This window comes from Alligator mississippiensis, chromosome 2 (assembly GCF_030867095.1).
Source record: "Alligator mississippiensis isolate rAllMis1 chromosome 2, rAllMis1, whole genome shotgun sequence".
Classification (NCBI taxonomy): domain Eukaryota; kingdom Metazoa; phylum Chordata; order Crocodylia; family Alligatoridae; genus Alligator; species Alligator mississippiensis.
In genome coordinates this window covers 100,490,200-100,512,981 of record NC_081825.1, presented here as the reverse complement: position 1 = coordinate 100,512,981, position 22,782 = coordinate 100,490,200, and the positions used below count along the sequence as shown (strand labels likewise).

Genomic DNA, 22,782 nt, shown 5'->3' with positions numbered 1-22,782 from the left:
CGGGCAGGGGCTGCATGCTGCTGGCGGTGGCAGGGAGGTGCTGCAGGGCGCACAGGCTCCAGGTTGTTGCAGGGCAGGTGCTGACCAGCTCAGGAGGAAACGTGTGGGGCTCCCATGCACACCCCACCATACCTGCAAACCCTCCCCTGCAAATCCCACAACCACATACTCTCACACACAATCACACACCCCACAAACACTGTCCACACCCATCACACCCCTTTCCACATGCACCCCCCCACACCCACAGGCCTCTGGGGGGAGCTCTGCTCACTGCTACCCACACGCAGCCCACCACACACATACACCCCACACATCCCCACAAACACCCCCACCCACATCCACGCATACCGCCACAACATCCCTCACACCTGATATACACCAATAGCCCCCCACAAACCCCATACCCCTTGACACCCCCTGCAATATATAAGAGAAAGACTTTATTTTGAGCTATTATGCAATCGCCTCTATTTACATGATGCCGACATGTAACATTCCTAACATCTATGAATCTATGAACACACACAAATCAGGACAAAAATATCTTTAAAAAAATATAATTAAAATATGTTATTGTGGATGTTTGATTTTTAGCATATAATTTATTTTTTTCTGGTTCTAAAATGGCAAACCACCTTCCCAAAAGGGGTACCCCTCCACGGCAAGGGGAGGGACTTCCAGTGGCAAAGGTCAGGGGTTAGGAGGCGGGACTTCAGGTCCCAGGAAGGCAACTGGGGGCAGAGCTCCTGTCAAGGGGCGGGGCTACCCTTGAGGCCCTTGGCAGCTCACCAAAACTGTCCTGTCTCCTTTCCCTTGGGCTCTAACTTTCTCCTCCTGGCACACCTTGCTCTATTCTATTATGGAAACTGGATCCTGAGGAACTATGACTGAAGCAGCTGTCCTGGTAAAGAACTATTCCATGATTTCATATATAGCACTCTCCAATAGGACTATGCAATGGCCTCTCTGCTTAAAATGTCTTGCCATGTGTTCATTATTTTCTGTATATGCTACTCTTTCTTCTTTGTCACAGAAGCCAGCTTCTATTTGCTTGACCAATGTTAGTCAGCTCTCACATTCTGACGATAGCCAACAAGAGTCAATCTGGCATCATTTTGGATTCCAGAATATTTTGCAGACAGCTTTTAATTTCCCCCAAGAAATAATTTATTCCTTGCCAAATGCAAAACCCTAGTAGGTTAAGGAACGGATTTAACAAAAAAATGGCCAATTTCAGATAAAAAAAAATATTCACTTCTGCCAGAACTTAATTTGCCTCAAAACCTTGAAATCTTTCTTCAGTACAGAATAAGGATACAAGATATAATATTCTAAGTACATAAAATGTTTCCTCCCTAAAGTGTTAAAATGAAAGCTAAATATATGCATTTTCAAATTATATTATTCTGAACACAATTTAGTAGCATTTCCAATAACACTTGTAATATGTTACATAGCAATGTGTTTTTGAAGGAGCCTGTGTGACAAAGACTAAAAACAAATTTAGTTCAGTGAAAAGCAAAATATATTTGCAAAGTTATATTATAGGCTTTATTTTTTAATTATGGGCAAAATTATGAGCCAGAATTTTTGGAAGGAGCCCAAATCCCTATCTCCAACTTCTTTAGAAGATACCTTTTCCTAATCTGCCTTTAATTCTTGCTTGTTTGGGAACCAGACCACTGATAAATCATATATGTGCACTTGACACTTGCCAAATTGAGACTAAATTAATTTTAGATTATAGCCTAAATTTTAAAGCACAGTGCAACCTACCACAAGAAATCCTCACTATTCCTTCACCAATTTGGCAGCAAGGAAAAGTTCATGCCCACTTCCCAAAAGGTGACAAGTATCATGCTACAACGTAGCCACAAAAACCCCATCCCATATCTGATATCCAAGGTGAGGGTGAGGTGGAGACCAGGATGAGCTTTTCTCTTGACAAAGCACAATGCTCCTGAAAAGGGGGAAAGGCTACAGAAGCCTTCCCTTTGGGTGTGAATGAGCTAAAAAGTCTGATTGGCCAGAATAATAGAGCCCCCTTCCATAAGGCCATAAGGATGTGGCAGAAGTACATGGGCGGGGGGGGGGAAGGAGTCCAAATCCCTATCTCCAACTTCTTTAGACCTCTTTCCCTTCTTGGTCAGACAAGGTAGGGGTGAAAGGAAAGCATGAAGCTTAGTGATAGTGCTACAGCTCCAGTACATTGCATTGAACCTCATGGGCAGCAACAGAAGAGTTTTCTTGGTAACTTATCTTAATCATTTATAAGACAAGATGTAACCTCCTTTATTTCAACCTGAACTTCAGAAAAGAAAGAGGAAACAACCTCAAACAAACAGCGAACAAAGTTTTTAAGCCCTCTAACAAGAATATATTGCTTTTAAAGGAGGGTGTTAATAAAAAACCTGGGAAATACATTACCCGAGATGGAAAATGAAAAATCCATAGCACTGAATATCCAGGATTAAACAACTCATTAAACCTTGTACCATTTTCACAAAAGCATACTGAGGAATTGACTCTCTCTCTCAACTGAAATTCCCAACATTTTCTGACACATGCTGAACTCTACTAAAATACAGACCACTTCATTCATAGAGATTTTTTACACACACAGACACACACCCTATTTATGCTGCATCTTTGAACAACATGTATGAATTGTGTGAACATACACTATGTATACATTTATATGCATCTTGTCATTGTGTATATTACCTGGATGGAATAAAACTTAAAAACTAACAGTAAAGTCTGCATGCTTGTTGTCAAATGCAGATAAAAGGGATAAGGAAAAACAGTTTAACGTAAAGGCACCTTTTCCCTAACTGCTGAACTATCTCACACAATAAAATTAATAATTTAAATATCTGAAACTTCACACGTGCAGTGCTCTTCAAGCAGACCAATGGCATTTTCACTTCAAATTTGTATAGTCTTTAGTCAATACACTTAATCTGCATTTCTAACACCTGCTTCAGTCAGCTGTGAAGTGCAATGTTATCTGTAAAATCTTCTTTCATCTTTACACTGTCCATCTGACAAAAAATTATATGATGGCAGATAATTATTTAGCTATAAAAAGGATATGAAACTATTCACATGATTTTTTGATCATTTCTTGAAAGACATTCATATATTTGAAATTCCATTTTATTAAAAGGTTTTTTTAAGCTCTGCCGTCTCATTATTAATGTTATCTAATCTTATATAATATATTTTCCCTTCAAAAAGTTAACATTAATTTTACATACAGTAGCAAAAATGCTGAAAATAAACTACAGTGCAATTAAGCAATGAAGCACGACAGGGTATGCATTAATGGGCCATTACTGCATGCCTCAGGTGCAATGGGAGGCAGGCAGACAAAAGCAGAATGACTTAAACACCAACAAGTTTACCAATGACTCAATAGTATATACCCTAGAATTACGTCCTATTATTGTGATAAGGACGAGATAACCTAAAGAAGTATTTTTATGGGTATAAGTTAGGTGATATCATAAACAAGCTTTCATCAAATGGATTTTTGCATGGATATAAAAATCACCTAAGACTATTGCAGCAAACTTAGGGCACATCTACCCCTGGGAGTATCACTGAGCACACTGTGTTCACTTATACCTGCTCAGTGCTTGCCAAAACCTAGAAATTAGGCGGTATAGCTGGCCCTAAAACAGCCCTAAGCAGAAGCCCAAAACCAGTCTCTCATTTTCCAACTCAGGCATGCTGGGTGACATATATATGTGGCTGCTCTAAGCTGGCCACATTGCCTAACCAGGCTTTTGGCACATGCAGAGTGGAAGCTTGTGGGCAAAGCATGCTTTCTGGCACCCCTTTCAGGATTGCTACAGAAGCAGCACAGACATGTCTTCAGAGACAAGGAGGAGGAGGTCACATCTGTCATAACCAAGTCACTTTGATGGTTCTTCCCCACCCCATTTTGCTCCTTTCTCCTGGTCTCACCATTGTGCTTCCTTCTGTGTGGCTGCTGTACATGGAACCCTCTCCCCAAGGTCTTTATAATAACTCTCCTACTCTCACTTCATTCACATCCTTTCTGAAAACATGGGCTATTTGTCTCAACAACCAGAAATGCCTGAATGAGGGTTGAGAAAAAAAAAAGAACAGCAAAAAAAAGTTAAATCCCTGACTCCACCAAGATGTGTAAAAGCTTTAGCAGTAAACAGTTATTGCTTGTACTTCTGCCCTCCTCTCCCCACATATGTGGCCTTTTTTCTGGGCCATGTCTAATTTGGTTCAGGACAGCAAAGGTGTCTGTCCATGCTTAATTTTGTGAGGCCCCCCTAAGCACATAGTTGGATGTTAGAAGAAACACACAATAATGATAATGAAAAGGAATTCTCAAAAGGTCATTCTCAACAAAATCTTACAGCATATGCTTCTACCACCAGCTGGATGAATGTGAAAGACACTCTAAGCAACAACCTCAAATGGTAGAAAACCAAAAAAACCCTGGAGAATAAAATAGAAAAGCTCTGCTTTTTGGGCTGTGCTTGAAGACATGCTCACAGCACCACCCTGATGGCTACAGTGCCTCATTCCTGAGATATGGTGAGCAAGTGAGTGGGATATGCTTTGCTACCATGGGCCCAGTTATGGCAGCGAGATGGCATACAATTTCCATGAAGAATGAACCTGAACCTCCAGACTGGTGAACATGCAAAAGCTCTATGAGTTCACTTTTTACAAATATATTTAAAAAACCTGTTCCAGGCTCTTACTGTAGCATCACTGGCAGAGCTCAAATTATGACAGACTCATTAATCAAGACATTTTCTCTTATTTCTTACTATAACTGATGTTTCCAAATATGTCATGGAGGTTGAAAGTTATAGGTTGTTTGGACTCTGTGGAAGTATGTCAGGAAATAAAAAAAAAAGGGTGGGGGGGAGAGGGAACATCTCAGTAACCTCACAGGTATCCACCCTTCAGAAAAATTACTAAACCATCACAGGCTAAATCTATAATAATAATTTCCTTTTAAGTCTCCTCATGTTTCCCTGAGATTGCCTTTTTAAAAGGTCAGCAGTAATAAGTAATATGAATTTTTAAAAGACGTTCCAGTTTTGGGACAAACCCCTCTTGATTGCTAGTTTGGTTAAGGACTTTGGAGAAGGTTCTGATTTTACCTCCAGTATTTCCATAAAGACAAACATTTGTCACCTTGACAGCAAGGTGAAAGGCTTGCAGCTAGCCTGTTTATAGTAACAATGATGTCCTTTTTCCTTCTACCCCCTAGGGACTTCTGAGTTTTAAATAGGCAGTAGCATGACGAATAAAAGATAAACCATCAAAACAAGAAATGGACTTGGACTTAGACAACATACCACTTTAATTTGTTCCAAAACAATATCAAAGAAGCTTAATACATACCTGTGCTTTTGCTCCAAAAATTCAATATAAGATAGAAGATTAACATATAAATAAATGACATGGTGTCAGATGTCAGCAGCATCGGGTTGTCATTATAGATGCATACATTTAAATCTTGGATTTCTAAAATTTATCTGCCACGGTGTGCTGAAGCCCGAATCCATGACAGATTCAGAACTGCACATACCTAATCAGTTCTTCCAAAAAGAAGTCTATCTTTTAAAACAAGACAGATCTGAGATGATGCTGTTCCTTACTGCAATGACATCAAGCCAAAGAGTTAAAAGATTCAAAAACATTTTCATTCTTTAAATTCAAAATTAAAAAGTTGAAGGGAGAAAGCTCTAGAAACTTCTGTTTTCTTCATTTTTCATGTGCAAATAGAGAAAGTTGGGAAAAGTCAAAAACGTATTTTTTCCTTTGCATTTAAATCTAACAAATTATAGGTTCTAAATGAAATATTACATTTCCTTTAAGCGAAGAAATAATTCATAAAACATGAATAAAAACTTTACCCATTTCTCTCAGATTTTTTTTGCAGAAAATACCCACCATTTTTAACCAGCAGTACAGGTAACATAACTTCACATGTACACAAACCAACTCCTAGCAGAATGCATCTTTATTTCTTATAACAGTTTTGGAGAAATCTCCAGATAGGACAGAACAAAGCTAATTGACCTGTATACATTTATAATGCTTTTCTTTTTTTTTTTAAATAACCATATCTGTACCTCTACAACTAAGGAGTGATTAGGTCTCAAATTACATAGCTTCCAAGTCCTCTCCTACCCCAACCTAAATCTATCATTTCTGCCAATTTATTCCACCATAGCGGCTTATTACTCCACTTTGAACTTCTTTTAGTTTTAAATGACTGCTATGTTTGTTCCTCCCATGTAGATGCTAGTTCTCAAGCATTGTTACATGTGATGCTTTTGTGGGATCCTCACCTAGAATGTACTGAATTCTGAAGCACTTGCCATGTCAAACAGAGGTCCTTTGACTAAGACCCCTGGTACATGTTAATTGTGCCAAAAATGTAACATGTTAACTGTGCCATAAGCAGCAACATACAACAAATTTATGGCATCATTAAACGGAAAACCAGCCACAAAAATATTCCTCAAAAAATCTGTAACGTGTTTGTAGCTTGTTTATATGGAGCCATTAACTTGAACATGTGGCATGCCCTTAAGATACAGAAAACCATTCCATTAAATACTATATTTACTTGAATCTAAGACTATCCTAAATTTAAGAGGACCCCTCCAATTATTAGATTCTATATATGGAAAATTTATAAATTTGTTACAATTTTCCAGACATAGAATCTAAATATTTCAGGGTTGTGTTGAATTTATCCCCACCCCAACAGCTACAGCAGGAAAAGCAGTGGTTGGGAGGGAGAGAGGGAGGCAGGTGGCTCCCTTGTGCTCTGTCCCCACCCCTCACCACTTCTTCCCCTTGCAGCCTTCAAGCCCCTCCTGCCACCTGCCCCCCCACCACTTTCAGCTTCTCACAGACTCTACTTCTCTCCTCCAGTCTCCAGTCTCTTCCCCTCTACTCCCCCAGCCTCTGCCTCTCTACCTTCCCCTCCCCCTCCCCCTTGTCTTTACTGTTAGATATTGTTCAGGCTCTGTTCCCTCCCCAGAGCACAGCACGTTAAAGCACAGCCCCTGCCAGCAATGCAGTAGCATCAGCACTGCTGACTAGCTGGGCAGGGGATGCAGTAGCATTGGTGCTGCTGATTGGCCAGGCAGTGGACAGAGTTTCCACGTGCTCCGTACCCAGGAGGAATTCCAGTCTGAGCTGGAGCCAAGCTTACCTGACTGTAATGGAGGGGAAGGGCGCAGGAGGGACAGAGGCTGCAAGGAGCAAGCAGGGGTGGGGCAGGTAGCTGCTGTGGGTCTGACTGGCCCTGACCTGGGCTTAGGGCCAGATTCAGAGAAGCAGCAGCTGCCTGCCCCACTCCCCACTGTACTCGAACCTAAGATGAGGGGCTTCCCCCACACTGGTACTGATTTGCGAAGAAAAGCTCATCTTAGATTCAAGTAAATACGGTACCTAACAAGGGATTGTAAAACCTATCTAAAAGGAACACAAGTCTTTGAGGAGACCGGAGAGGCATAACCACATCTGGGCTTCTCCTTAGGAAGGGCCATTAAATTAAGCCTTAGTAAAATATCTGGGTTTGAAGCTTACCAAATAACTTACATTCTTGTTTAATAATGAATGCAATCAACATTTATCATCCTGTTGAAACAAAATAGTCTACAGCTATACTTTATTGTAGATACTTACGAATTCAAATAAATAAAATGGACTTGCCTAACTACTTTTGAAAATCTGCTCTGTGATATTACTGTAGTGAACCCTTTTTGTTTAAAATTATTCTCAGAGTTGAACATCTTGGTCTTAGTCTGCAATACAATTGGTTCTCATTCTTTGTAACTTTACTATGGCTAAAAAGAGAAAAGTCTTGGAAAGTTATTCTCTTCCATTTTTAAAGAAAAAGTATATGAAGTCCTTAGAAAACAGAAAAAAAGACAAGTCTGAAATATGTACAACATTTGGTAACAACATCTAATGTATAAATTGTGAATTGCATGCAAATTTCTTCAAACTGAAATTGTTTCCCCAAATCCTGGCCAACAAAGAGCCCTGAACAAAGCCAGAAATACCTTGAAATTAAATCTGAAGAAAAGAAATAGATAATACACCTTTGACAAATATACTATGCTTTCATAAGAAAATGTGGAGCATGTTGCCTGGAAAAATGTTGAGCAATTAAATGCAAACAGATTTGATCTGATAAATTTTAGAAGTTAGGAGAAAATTATTTTTTTACTAATAAATTGATTTTAAACCAAATCTGTACGTAGGTACTAATGAGATTTACATGCTAGTCTAGTAAACTGCCTGGTAATTTAATAATATTAAACATATATCTATCTTCTCACCCAGATGTTCTCAAGATGATAGCCACCAGCAGAAAGTAAATTTTGCTTTCAAGTTTACATTAAAAATTGGGATCAGGGCAGTTATATCATCTCTTTTTAAACGCTTTCTTTTCACAATCTGTATGATTTTCAACAATGCCTGTACCACAGTCAAACCCAGAACATTCCAGTCTCTACATAAGTTTACTTCCTGGTTCACTTTGATGAAGTGGTAAGTGATCAGAGGGAATACACCAACCATTTGCACATAACTTAGTATGAATGTCCAATTCTACTTGCTGGAATTTCACTCATGCTGCTTTTATAATTTAGAAATGTTCACTGGATTGAAAGAGTAAATCAGGATGATGCGGACCAGAGTCTTCATCTCAAATTTCTCCTATAATAAAATCAGCAGCAAAAATTGAAGTTAACTCAAGAAATGTTATGGTACAGATACCCTCTGCTTTTAGTTTCACCGGAAGTCAGCTATGCTAGAGCCCACAAAGAAAAGGGAAAAAAAAAGGCTATCAATTTTCCTACCTGAATAAATAAAACTATGGAAAAAGTCACCCAATACTACATCATGTAGGAGCACTAGAGACAAGTGCTGGAGAACAAATAGTGAAGGGATAGAATCCTGAATACCTTTAACAGCATTAGTCACTGTATGGGAGAAGTGGAGCAACCATGACAAAAGTAGAAATACCTTGAACAGATGGTTCAAAATAGGCTGACTGAACAGCTTTGTGCTGCAAGGGTAACATAAAAAGATTCACTTCATGGGCTTGTCCACACCACTTTTAAGGGATCTGATTCAGAGAAATTCTCTGCTCTTTGTTGAGCAGCCATAAGTGAAATTACTGACAAATACCAACAGCTAAGAGGAAAACAGAGAACAATGGGACTACTCTAGGACACACTTTATCTGGCTGTGGAAAATGTCATAGCAACCTTCTTGAGAAGATTAAAAGAAAGCAAAATCCATTAAAAATATAGACAAAGTAGAGTTGCATTTTAAACAGCAATGTTCAAATGCAACCACATGTTTGAGAGCAATTAAAAGCAGATAAGATACAAAAATCCACATATGCCCTTATTGAGCTATAATTAGCCAATTGCTTTTTGTACAAAATACAGGAACAGTGGGTCTTCAAGAGGGACTGGAATGCAGAAAGAAGTGAAATGATCTCAAAAACTACCTTAAGAAGTGGCAAAGAGGAGGGCAAGAAAGATATTTATGAGATGATAGGGACAAGAAGGGAGCCAGAGTTCATTTTGTTGGTGGCAAGGTGTTCACAGGGCAGGAAGACACGACAAGAAGCAAAATCAAGTAAGCAGCAAAGAGCACAGTCCTAGAGGGCCTTGAGCTAAAAGAAATTAAAACTTGAGTCTGATGTGGTACAAGAGTGACGAAGTGGGTGCTTGCCATCATTTACAAGGAAGGAACATCTAAAATATTCAATAAATAACTTTTTGCACCGATGCAGGGACAGCAACATGAGCATCTGTGAACATTGAGAGGAGGTTATAAAAAAGTCAAGATGGGGAAATGATGATGGACCAAAGGGTAATTTTAGCAGTAGGAACAGGAAAAAAACAGACAAATCTTGGCAATATTCTGACATGGAAGCATTTGAATGACAATTGGACTATGTACCAAGAGAAAAAAAAAGAGTCCCAAAACCCACAGACTCTGGGACAGGGATGACTAGATCGAGGACAAGATTGTTATTAACAACAACAATGAAGGTGTGCGGACAGGGCTTTTGAGTGTTTGTAAGGACATCTCTGACTCTACTAGAGTTGAAGAAAGAGAGAACTTCCTCAGCTACAGAGTAATCAGTTCACAGCACAGGATTGCTCCTAAAAATTACTTTAAATATTTCCTCTAAAATGTTATCACACTATTTCTCAATTTAACTCTCTTGTTGTTTGGTTAGTTTTGGTCCTTGCATCTAACCTCAGTATATCCATTTATATTAATCCTCTGATCGCAGTGCTATTCTTCCCATTTTAGCATCATCTGTTAATGTGCTGTTTTATACCGTTTTCAGGATCATTAAAGATACTGAACACAATTATACCTAATACGAGGCTTAAAAGCAGGCTGCTAAAAGACTTCCCAAAACTTAATAATGGCCCTTCAGCTAGTTTTCACTATATGAGATAGCTTTCTTATCCACGTCAAGTTCTGAGTATAAGATATTGTGAAGCAGTGTAAAAGTGCTTCATTAAAACACATATGTATTTCACCTAGTGTCTTTAGCCACTAAGTCTGTAGACCTGTCAAAAAATTAGCTGCATACAGGATTAGGATTTTTAAAAATAAACCATGGTTACCTATTGTTAGTAGCTTCATTTTTCATTATTTTGTAGATGTTCAGTACATTTTCCTCTTTGTATTTACTATGCTTAGAAAGAAAAAAAGAAAGAAAGAAACCAAAACCAACAATAACATGAGTGATTAAATCCTAGCTTCCCAGCAAGTGTGGGCAAGGAAGAGGAAGAGGGAACACTTTCACAGCAGGCAGACAGGCCAAAGAAAAAGAAACAGGATACATAAAATGCAAGGATGGACTCTATAATTTGGAAAAGAAGCTATGTAAGGGAGGAGGGACACTGACCTATACCAAAGGAATGCTTGAGAGTGAAGAACAAACTGAGGTTAAGAAATATACAAAGACATTTATTTTGTTGTCTGCATCTACATATCATCTGCTAGCTGAAGTTAAGAATGACTGGTTTTGGGGGGGGTGCCTTTTACAAAGCCAGGTGAAGTAAATTCTGAATTATGAACTCACAATGCCCACAAAGTTGGACCTCTGAAAAAGGCATGCATAGGTTGATAGGGAGACTGAGGATTAACACTGGCCCTGGGCTGCCTAAGGCAGTTGGGCTCTTGGATCCTACTTCTGTGAAAAAAATAGCAAAGAAAGAGAACCTCTGCCAAGGAAGCGAGTCAGAGAAGCCAAGCAGTGCTGCAGCCACTCAGAGGATGCTTAAAAGTATTCATGCCCAATCTGGTGCAACCCAAATGCAAGTCTGGTGAGCGCCAAGCTGGGGGAGCACTACTGGGCTATGTGACAAAGGTTATACCCTTCAAATTTTACAGGCATTTCCAATACCACTTTGGTCTCTAATACATTTGTAAACACTCCCTTTCATTCCTGGTGGTAGAATAAACTCATTCTGTCTTTTTGCTACCTCTCTCTCCCCCTGCCCCCCCCCCCCCCCCCCATGTACTTTAACTCTATGGATTTTTGTTTAGTTGCCTATTTCTTCTCCTTTTTCATTTTCATTACATTTTCCCCCAAATTGTAAGGCAACTTTTTGTGAAACAGCATGTACTACTTATTCCTGCTTGATTATTTGCTTTCAGAGAAACCAACAGTACCAGGTGACAAATTTGAGCAATCCTGAAACTAGAGGGAAGAGGAATGCACCTGTTTTTACTCTGATGCGCCTCTTCCTCCTTTTTCTCCCATTTCTTAGCTAGGTGACCGAATTAGCAACACCTATGGCCCACTGTAGCCACAAGGGTGTTTATTTTCTTGTATTCATTTTATAATTCTTGCCTATGCCACTATTTCAAGGGGTGAGTTAATTGGGAGTTAAGATATATAACAAGTGACTAAGAATAATACTTTGCACATATAAAGTAACATTGTTTGGAGCAACGGACAATGCCCTCATTATGTTGAGCTTCTAGCTCTAACTATCAAAAATCAATATGCAGATAATAATAAATATGGGGGACTGAATCCTTAAAATACAGGTGAGATAGAGATGTGATATAAATAGCTTCTAAGCAGATTTAACTTCCTTGTATGCCTTCTACATAATATGTGGTCCAAGAATTCTCTGCCATAGAGACAGGCCCTTCTCTCCCTAAAGAAAAATCCTACCTTTTGAGGATTAGGTGGCTGATTAACAGGATGAGCTTTTTAAGGATTTTGTGAACTACCAGCACCAAATTCAGAACACAATCCAGCAGCACCATTATTCCGCTGAGTTCTGAGAGTGCAGAGAAAGCAGAGCTGAGTTCTGAGAGTGCAGTGGCACATCAGAAAGCAACAGCAGCCGTTCCACCTTGAAATTAACAAGACTGAATCTAGAATTCAGCACCTGTAGGCTACATACAGGCAGCCAAAAAGTCCAAGGCTGAATTGGTTCAGTCTTTGCAGGTTAGTCTAAACTGCACAGATTAAGCTGAAACAGAAAAAGATTAAATTGAACAGACATTTACCTTTGAATCAGGAACTGCAGCCACACGCCTCAGTGGCTTAGGCCAGAAGCCAGTGCTACAGCATGGCTCTCTGGCTGTGTGTTCACTTACTCTTCCTGCTGCCCCTGAGGTCTCTGGGATTTGCAGTCCAAAATTACAGCAGCAGGACTCTGCAAGGTTGTTCATCACTTCCTATTCCTGCTTCCAGGTGCCACTGGGATTTGTTGCCACAGTTGAAGCCAGCAGTAAATTTGAGTGGGGGAAGGGGTGTTTAACCCCCCTCCCTGGTCCCAGACTCCACCCAGGGTTTGCTGGGTGGGTGGGGGAATCCCCACCCTGTAGACTGGGCTGCATCCCCAGCTGGACTTGCCCTCCCATACCTGCTTGTCAGCCAGCTCTCACTGCTCCAACTATTGAGCAGAGGGGCAGGGCCAGCCCTGCTCTTTGGAGCAGGCACCACAGCCCAGACCAGGGCTGGAAAGCATGCTGGGGCACTGTGATTTAACTTGAATCAGGAAGGGGTCTGGGATAGAAGTTTCATAAACCGGTTTGATCTAAATCAGTTAAATCTGATACTACACTCAACCAGGTTCATCTTAAAACAGTTTCAGCCATTTTGAAACTGGTTTATGTGCACTGAATTTATATTCTGCTACAGGTTTAAACCTGTTTCTGATCACTTAAACCGGTTTATGTGCAACTTCTATCCCTAGCCATAGTGAACAGGCTTCCTGGCAAGTTCTGCTCATAAACACAAACAGTGAAAGTTCCTGAAGACTTTTACAAGGGGGATGGGGGAGCTATACAAATCAGGTTTTCCAGTTGTTGAGACACTAATGAAAATGTTTATCTTAAAACTAATTTACATAAAAGAACACACACACACACAGCATCTGGTAAAACATCATAAATTCAGTCAATTGGTTAGTTCCACACTGCTGGATTTCTTTAAATAGTAATGAAATCATTGCTAAAAAAATCCATCGTTATTAAAATTAAAAAGTTGGCTCAGCCTACCAAAATTAGATTTGTAAGTTGCTGGTCATTCCCATAATTAAATCTATGTCACAAATTTGCAAGAAAAATGGACACTATGACTAATGCATTTACTTGCTGCATAAGTCCTGTCAGGCTGTGTAAATCATTATGCCTGCTAAAATCAAGTAGATAAGAATTCCATACATTTTTATTAACTAACAAAGCTTCTGGATATGTGGGCATATGTCTAAATTGTATACCCGATTCCAAATAAACACATGGGCCTTGATTTGACAAGCTAAGTTGCTTCTCTAAGTACAAAGTCATGCAGGTGTTCTCAAATTTTCAAGTCATATGAACAAACTATCTCTTTGTGGCATAGAATTAAGTCATGCCACAAAAAACAAGCATAACTATATGTTTAATTTACACAAAGTAGATTTTTCCATTGATGACACATCTGAGCGGGGTCTCTCTCTCAACCTAACATGTTTCACTGAGGATTATATAATATATTGTATGCCCTCATTTTCCCTTTGGCTGTGACAGATTTTAGGGGAGTCCAAGACTGAGCAATAGGAGTTTAAACCAAGACTTTCATTTTAGGCTATTTTACACATTTTTTAATTCTTTTTTTTTTTTTTAAATAGGGGCCCAAAAGCTCCAAGCTAGACCTTTTAGGATTCCCTTAACATTTTCAGTTTTAATTCTCAGATTTCCACAGACATTATTAGGGATCCTGGATTTGCCTGATAAAAAAAATAAATCTCAAATTCTCTGATAAAAATCCCCATATCCGTGATTAAAATAAAAGGCCCCCTCACAGACCTGCTGGTATCCCCCACTCCCCCCACATTCTCCTGCCCCCCCCCCCAGCTCTGCTAGAAGGGGTCCCCAGCTGCCAGGGACTTGGGTCCACAGCCCCCTGCACCAGGCAGAAGGCCACGACTGCTACAGCACAGCAGATCACAGAGGCCGGCTCCCTCCCCTCCCCCCATCTGCTGCCTGCCAGCTTCAGGCTCAGGTGTGGGGGCCAGCTCACTGCTGCTGCATGCAGTCCTGGACAGCAGAGGGGACACCCCCAACCCCCAAGATCTCTGCGCAGGGCAGGGCTAGGGATAGATTGCCTGCTGCGGGCTTGGGCTCCCGCCCTGCTGCCCTCCCCTGGGGACTCCGCAGTCCAGCATGTGTGACCCGGCACTGCAGGGAACAGCAGAGTCATACAAGTTCTGCACTGACCAGGCAACACATCCTCTATGCATGGGGGCAACAGGAGAAAGCGGTGCGGGGTTGTGCTGCTCACTGCAGCCCTGTAAATGGAGGACCTGTCACCAGGGCAGGGAGGACCCATGCCCCTCCAGATCTGTGTGTAGGGCAGGGCGGGTGAGCACTGCTTGCTGCGGGCTTGGGCTCCTGCCCTGCTTCCATCCCGTGGAGCTCCCACAGCCCAGCAGGTGCAACCCGGAGCTGCAGGGCAGAGCGCAGCTGCATAGGAAAGCTGCTTACCGGTATGAGCTCTGCGCTGTCCTGGTGACGCATCCTCCATGTGCATGGCTGCAGTGACAAGCATAACCCTGCGCTACTTCCCCTGCTGCCCCCGTGCACTGAGGATGCGTTGCTGGTGCAATGCGGAGTTGCAACAGCAAGGAGATCCCTGCGTGGCTCCGCTGTTCCCTGCACTGCCAGGTCACACAGGCCAGGCTGTGGAGGCCCTGGGGAAGGGCAGCAGGGCAGGAGCCCAAGCCTGCTGCAGGCAGCCTGCCCCGCGCCACCTCACACATAGATCTGGGGGGCATGGGTCCCTCCTGTCCCCCCAGGACTGTGTGTGGCACTGGGGAGCTGGCCCCACCCCCTCCCAAACAAGCCATCCGCAGCCCCATCCTGCTCCCCGTCAGCATTGCAGCCCTGGGCCCCAAGCCCCATGTGCTGCCCAGCTGGGCAGCATCCCTAGTCCCAGGCCTGCCCAACTCCCCCCTTCCCTCCCTACAGGGGCCTCAATTCCCCTCCCCCCCAGCTTATCTGGGGGAGCTGCTCTCCAGGCTGCCTGGGGCCATGTGCATGTACATGCCTAACTGCCCTTTTCCCACTCTCTCTCAGCCACCTGCAGGCGGGAACTCTGCCAACCTCCAGGGAGCTCATGGCAAAACTGCAAATTCCATGGGTTTCTCTGCTAAAATGAGAAATTCACGTTTTACTCTGGTAAGGGGGAAAATCCATGTTTTACTCTCTTTTTCTGTGGGAAATGGAAAACCCAGATCCCTGGACATGTTTCTTTTGTCAACGGAGAGTGGATGACTGCTCCTTTGAAACTTAGAGCTGATGACCCCACATTGCTGAAGAGTGACCACTGTTGACAGAGACAGGGTAGACCCTCATCAGAAACTTTGCAGGTTTTCTAGCTAGCTGGCTCAGGAAGAAGAAAAATAAAGGTAGGAAAGGAGAATAAAAACAATCTGGCATATAACCTAACAATACAGAGCATATTATAAGGCTAGCCTCTCTACTCATCTTCAAGCCTTCTCTCCTTTCCCAAGCATGTGTTAATATATTGTGATGATAAAACCAAGGCAGCCAAAACTTAGCTGTGGTTCGAACAGACTCATCTCAAGAACAGGTGACACTTCACTGACAAGATAGATTTCAAGTTTCTAGAGGCAATGATAGAGCCAATATGGAAGTTGACTCTCTTCTGCTGAAGCTCCTAAGTAGACAAATTTGAAAAAGTGCTAGTATAGTGGGGAAGAATAACTCCATTAGAACATAAAATATAACACAATTTTTCATCGCAGCAACTTCCAAAACAGTCACAAGCAGCCACATTACCAATTCAAAGTAGACCAAACTTCTCTCTGTACTGGGTACAAAGACTGACCAAAAAGAAAATGTTCTGAACACAAATTTGGTCAGTCATACTTCTGACAAACCTCACCCCTCAGCCAACACACAGAATGCAAGCCTTGCAATTTACTCTGAAAATGGCCATTTGGATACAGACAATTCCATACAAACAAACTTACTGTATTCCTTTCCATTTCAATTTAAATTGAATTCCTTAAGTACGCTTATAATAATTAGTTCTCGCTTAAAACACCAGTAAAACAGAGCTCCTATCATAGCTGATGGTTTAATTTTGGACATTAACAATTATTTATTCTTTTCCAATTGGTGCAACCTTTAGAAATAAAACAGAGGTGTTCTGATACCATGGTGATGGACATAGCATAAGGACCTAGGATGTTAAGATGTTTGAAATTCTAATCCAAGTTTAATGTAAATCACCAGTTCTTTAGTTGAAAAAAAATGTCCTTTCCTTGTAGATATGAGAACAGTTGCCAGCTATGCTGTTGAACTAAATGGTACTATTCCTGCAATACATTTGCATGCTTTAGAGTAGCAACCACTCTGGTAACTATCCACCCTGAATTACTAAAATGCTATCAGATTTTATTAAAACCCTATCAAGGGGGAAAATTCAAATCACTTATTATGCTCCACAATTATTGTAAACCAAACTGTTTAAATGAGAGGAGGAGATAATGATATTAACTTCTCAACTTAAAGCAATCCTCTGTGGCATGATTCTAAAATATTCTTTTGGTCTGAAATTTATGTAAATTGAATTCATCTATCATCAGTTATTACCAGTCTAGCTACATAAAAACAGTTTTCTGTAACAATTAGTTCTTTAAAACACTGTGTTTTAATTAGACCTGGGACATTATTAAACTTAGTATAACATGTACGCTATTATTCTTTATATCATGTTGCCTGGCAATCTCTGAGAGTACATGTTTTTGGGGGGGTTGTTGGAAGAAGTTGGCTTGGGTTTTAGTTTTTTGGGGGGGGTTTTAAAGCTACCTCCCCAACAAAAAACCTGTGAATCTAATTAATATAAAACAGGATCACCAATCAAAATAGATATTCAAATAAGCATGTTTGAATACCAGAAAATTACTTGCTCCTAGGCAAATAATTATATTTTACTATTACTCTGTCATCATTGGCAGGGTCAGGGCCAGGTCTGGGCTTTATTTATGCACTTCCAGAACTCAACTTCATCTTTGACTAACAGATACCAATATGCCTTAGAATGTGTAATTGTATATGGGAACACAAGATTGGAAGGGGCTTCACAGGCCATCAGGTCAATTTCCCAAAGTGCACAGGCAAGCTTTACCCAAAGATTCTGAAAATTGTCTAATTCAAACCTTCCCACATCACAACTACAAAGCACAACCCCCCATGTTTTGATATGGATACATAAAGAGATATTTGAAGCAGTGTGTGGTGCTTTTAGTTTAGATGCAATGTGATGTCAAGAGTTGCAATGTAGCAGCAAATCTCTAGGTACCCAGAGTCCACATGTAGGCACCTCTATAAGCAAGAGTGCTAAACAGCAGCCAGTAGTTTTCATTAACTTTTGAGAAGTTGGCCACTTTTCCATCCCCAAATTTAGATTTCTGAATAATCACCCTAACTTCATACAGAAAAAATTGTGGACCACATTCTGATCTCACACTGGTAAAAATAAGAAATAACTCCACAAAGAACAATATACTCCAGTACAAAACTGCAATTTACCTGCATATTCTGGACCCTACCTGACAAACACTTCCCTATACCCTTAACATTATGTACAAGAATAGCCACATTGGGTACATCCAGATGAGCATGGACATGCAGTATGTGGCACCACAGACCCGTCTGCAGCACCACATACCACATATGCAGGATTTCCCCACGTTGCTACTTTGCAGCGTTGGGAGGGGGGGGGGGGGGGGGGGGGGAGGAGAGGCTGACCCTGGGAAATCCCAGGATCAAAAAAACCCACACCAAAAATAAGTGAGGTGGTACATGTGGCTGCAGTGTGCACCGCCCAAAACCAGAGCCTGGCTCCCTGAGGCCCCCAGGTAAGGCTGCTGGGGCCAGCACAGTTGCTGGCCCCAGCCTTCCCTACCCCACCCAGGTTAACCAGCCACACACTTCAAGGGAAACAAATTCTGCGCTTTTCTGGCTGAGCCTACTGAGTACAAAATTGAACAAGTGCATGTACGTTTACCAGATAAGAGCGAACATAGTTCTATCATACATATGTATTCTATCTGTGATATACTAGATGCCATACATATACATGCTATTCCATGAAAAGTCACATTTTCAAGCTGCAACATGAAAGTACGTTTCTGATTATTGGCACATATTAATCGACCTCTTAATTTAACTTTTTACAATAAATTTGATCTTAAAAACCATTCTGCACCATATTATTAGTTCATTTGTTGAACAGCTTTTTTTTATGAATATGTTAACAGAAGAATGATCACTCTGGCATCTCTCTAGGGTTGTACACATGGCAAGAAGTCAAATCAGTGAGAAGAGGCAATCATACTATAAGGTTTTTTTTTAAACTAACCAAAAGGTCTCAATTGTTTGCATATATAGAAAATAATCTATATTTGTAACTCTCTGCGTCTCTAAACACTATATTATATAAAAATCTGTTTTTCCTTTTTTCATAAATAATTTTAACAGATTTAAGCCCTTCTTTGCAGTTTATTGTCTAACATTTTACACACCACTGTATCTACAAATTAGGTGTGAGAGATGTTTAAAGAAACAGTTACATTTTCAGCTGAATTGATCATCTTGTTTCTAGCTATTTCAGTATGTTCCTTAGAGACAGAGTAGAAGTGGCTTCAGTGACAATGAAATATGCTAAACAAATGACATGTCACTGAGTAAATTAGCATCTCCTCTATGATCAGCTGGGTCATGTTTTCTTTTCAAAATCCATGGCCTCTTGATAGAAAATAATGATCATCTGATAGACCTCATTAGAAAAATCAATATATTGACACATCTAAAACATCTGCATAATAATAGATTGTGTTAACTCATTAAGGAAAAAATTAAAAATCACTTTAGAATTATTCATTTATATTGATCAGAGATAATTTATAGACTCATTTTCTTGAGAGAGATACAATATAAATAAATAGTATTTAATAAAAAACTAAGGTAAAACAGGTTATGGACCACAACTTAACAAAATGACTAGCTAAACACTAACCCGTAATATACAAAATTACAATGTTACTACAGGACTAAGCATAAACGTTGCATTACTTACCAAAAAACTTCCGAAGGCTGAGTTAAATATAGCAGCTGCCTGGAGAGAAGAGAGAGAGAGAAAACTATATGGTACTCTGAAAAAAAACCGTCAAAAAACCTTTCATATTCTCCAAACACCTACCCCCCCGCCCTCCCCACTAGGCAAAGTTAGCCACTGCTTACAAAATTGCCAATGGCTCACAGCTTATGAAGACAGATGAGTTCCAGTTTATGAACTCATAAATAATGTGTTGCAAAAGCAAGCAAAACAAAAAAGAAAAAAGAAAAGCTTGGCTATTTGCAAACTTATAATGGGTACCAATCAAATCACCAACATACTACATGGAAAGTTGTCACTGATTCGGTTATAATTCACTAAGAATTTTACATAGCAATTGGGCATGTAAACCTGAGTAATTATTAAAAACAATCAATAATTGACAGACTCAGAAGTTTATTTAAATTGAACAATGAATTTCAAGTAGGAATAATGCATTAAAAGCAGAAAAACACAGTTAATTCTGTAGCCAAAATATTTAAGCATTTCCTAAGACTTACTATTTTTTTGTAGAGGAGTAAATAAGCAATTGATAATGCCTTATTAAGCCTTTTTGCTTACCTAAATATCCAGGAAATATAAGATGGCAGTATTAATCTCTTAACTTTAAGTTACTTGATTCCAGGAATCTAAGTAAAAACTTAAGTCTCAAAAGCTTCACCAATTACCAAGAAAGCATACAAAGTCTTGTATGGTATCCAGTTCAATGATGAAAAGCCACGAGGCAAGTTATACAGGGAACAGGGGTGGGGGGGGGACCTACCATGTACAAGAAGATCTACAGAGTCAAATTAATCACCATGGACATGTTCAGCCATAGATTAATAACAAGTGGATGCTAGCAAGTTGAGCAAGTTTGAATAAAGTCCAAATCCAGAATAAGAGCTGTAGCTGAACCTGCCTTCTGCTCCATAAGAAGATGCAATGAGAGTGAATGGGTAATGAGATCCCTGGCTCTAGAGAGCTTAGCTTTCTTATTCAAGTTCATAATTAATTCAAAGCTTTGATAATTTCATTAGATTCCTCCTCTGCTGGCCCTATCAATAAAAGATGGCACTGGACTGCAGCTCCTCAGTGGCCCAAACACAAAAACAAATCCAGACTGGGAAACCTTTGCTTACTTGCTTACTAACAGGGACAATGGCATATGGCACTCCATGTTGCAAAGGGAGCATCTGAATAGATACAACTAAATAAAACATTATAGTTGACAGTTGTAAACTACAGCAAGATATTTTAACACCTCTTCCTCATCAGCATTTCTCTTTTGAACATAAAAAGGAGGCACCAGTCCAAATGGTTTCTTCTGCCAGGGAGCACAGTGAAAGAGTGTGCTCAACTTATACTAATTCTTCAACAAGTTTAAACTTAAATCATGGTTTTTAGCCTACCCTCAAAACCTTAAGACTGATCTAGTCACATAACAAGAGATATAGAATATCTGTGCAGCAAACGAACTCTGCATATGATCAGCATAAATATGGGATATATTCCTGTATGCACCTTCAGTTTATAAACCCTCCAGATCATAATATCAGTATATTAAAAAAATAAAAATAAAAATCAGGTTTATCAAACCCTTTCAGAGTTTCTTGGACATTGGTCCTAAACTCTGGTGGCATCTTGCTGTCTCCCATCCTTTGCCAGCAGCAGATTACAACATAATCTCCTGAGTAGGGAAAATGTTTTAGCCTAAATAACACTCATTGGGCTCAGTATAGCAGTTTCTCAGAGAAACATAATGGTGTGTGATACAGGTCAGACTAGATAAACGTCATGGTTTTCTGGCCTTTATCTTGATGAAACTTGTGCCAGAGTTTTACAACTGTTCCTGGGAGGGAGGCTGTAAGCTTATTTCTGTTTCGGAAGCAATACCACTATCCAGGAAAAAAGAAAAACAAACAAACAAAAAACCAGCTGCCTGTCCTGACCAAGGCTGCTGACCTGACTATTTACATGTGCAACAGAAAAATTACCCAAAGGGAATCCAGTCCCCAACTGACCTCCCAACCAGTTACTAGATAAGACTGCCATTCCATACAACCAGCCAACTCACGGCAAAGGCCACAGAATGACCTGCTTGCTTTCATGTCTTCCAGCAGGACATTCTCATAAGTAGCAGCTGTGCTGGCAAGAGGAACACCTGCCAGGCAAGCAAACAAGCTCCCCCACAGGGGCCTTTCTTGGGAAGAAGTATGGAGGTTGAGAGAGGTAGGTGCAGGACTGAAATTTCAAGTGGGAAGGGAAGGGAATCACTGGGGGAAGGTGTGGTTTGATTTTTTTTTTTTTTAGAGGAAATCTTTGATCCTTGTTAACATGTAGGTAGCACGTTTCTGCTCTGAAAACATTCTGATAGTCTATTAAAGGTAAGTTTCTGAAAAACACCTATAGGAACTCAGTGTCCAATTCTCACAAACTTGCAAGGGTGCTGAGCAAGTGTGTCACTCATGGCGATAAGCTGATATACATTTTCCTGGTGTAACTACTCTGGGCATGTAGCAGACTCTCCTTTGGTAAAGTTCTGACTAAAGAGGTATTCAAGAACTGATAATTCTATTATAATCAAAATGGTGATTACACATTCATATCTTACTCAAGAAGAACAAAGTGGATGTACAACTGAAGTTTGTTGGCCTCAACCCTGCAAACCCTGGGACTAGATATTATTAAGTACCTCACTCAGTAAGAAAGTGTCTTAGCTCAATCTGGTATCAAAAAAGAAAGAACAGAAATCAAGCAATAAATAGTAACAAAGCCAAAGGTTGCAAATTACAGCTAAATATACTCCTGTACGATTCTGACCCTATGGAATATAACCACTTTTTGCCTCCATCATCCCTTCTGTGAATAGTATTGCTTAGGTATCTCACAGCTCATTGTGAAAATTAATTCATTTTCTGAAAAACACTTCAAAATCTTTAGTCAGACAGTGCAAACAAGCATTTACTTCAGCACTATGCACTTTCTGCTTGAAATGTTTATTATTTGTGTTTCTTGAGGATTATTGTATCTTGTGCATTATTATGTATTTCACACTAACTTTGGTACAAAGGAGATAA

At 40.3% G+C, this 22,782-nt stretch overlaps 1 protein-coding gene across 2 annotated transcripts in view; it reads right to left on the bottom strand.

Annotated features, from left to right (window-relative positions):
* SLC10A7 (solute carrier family 10 member 7) overlaps nucleotides 1–22,782 on the bottom strand; it is a 215,304-nt gene that overhangs the window by 126,777 nt on the left and 65,745 nt on the right. For both annotated transcript variants that reach the window (XM_019481515.2, XM_014593664.3), the window contains exon 5: nucleotides 19,685–19,723. In XM_019481515.2, coding sequence (XP_019337060.1) covers nucleotides 19,685–19,723 — 39 coding nt within the window. The remainder of the gene's footprint in view (nucleotides 1–19,684; nucleotides 19,724–22,782) is intronic.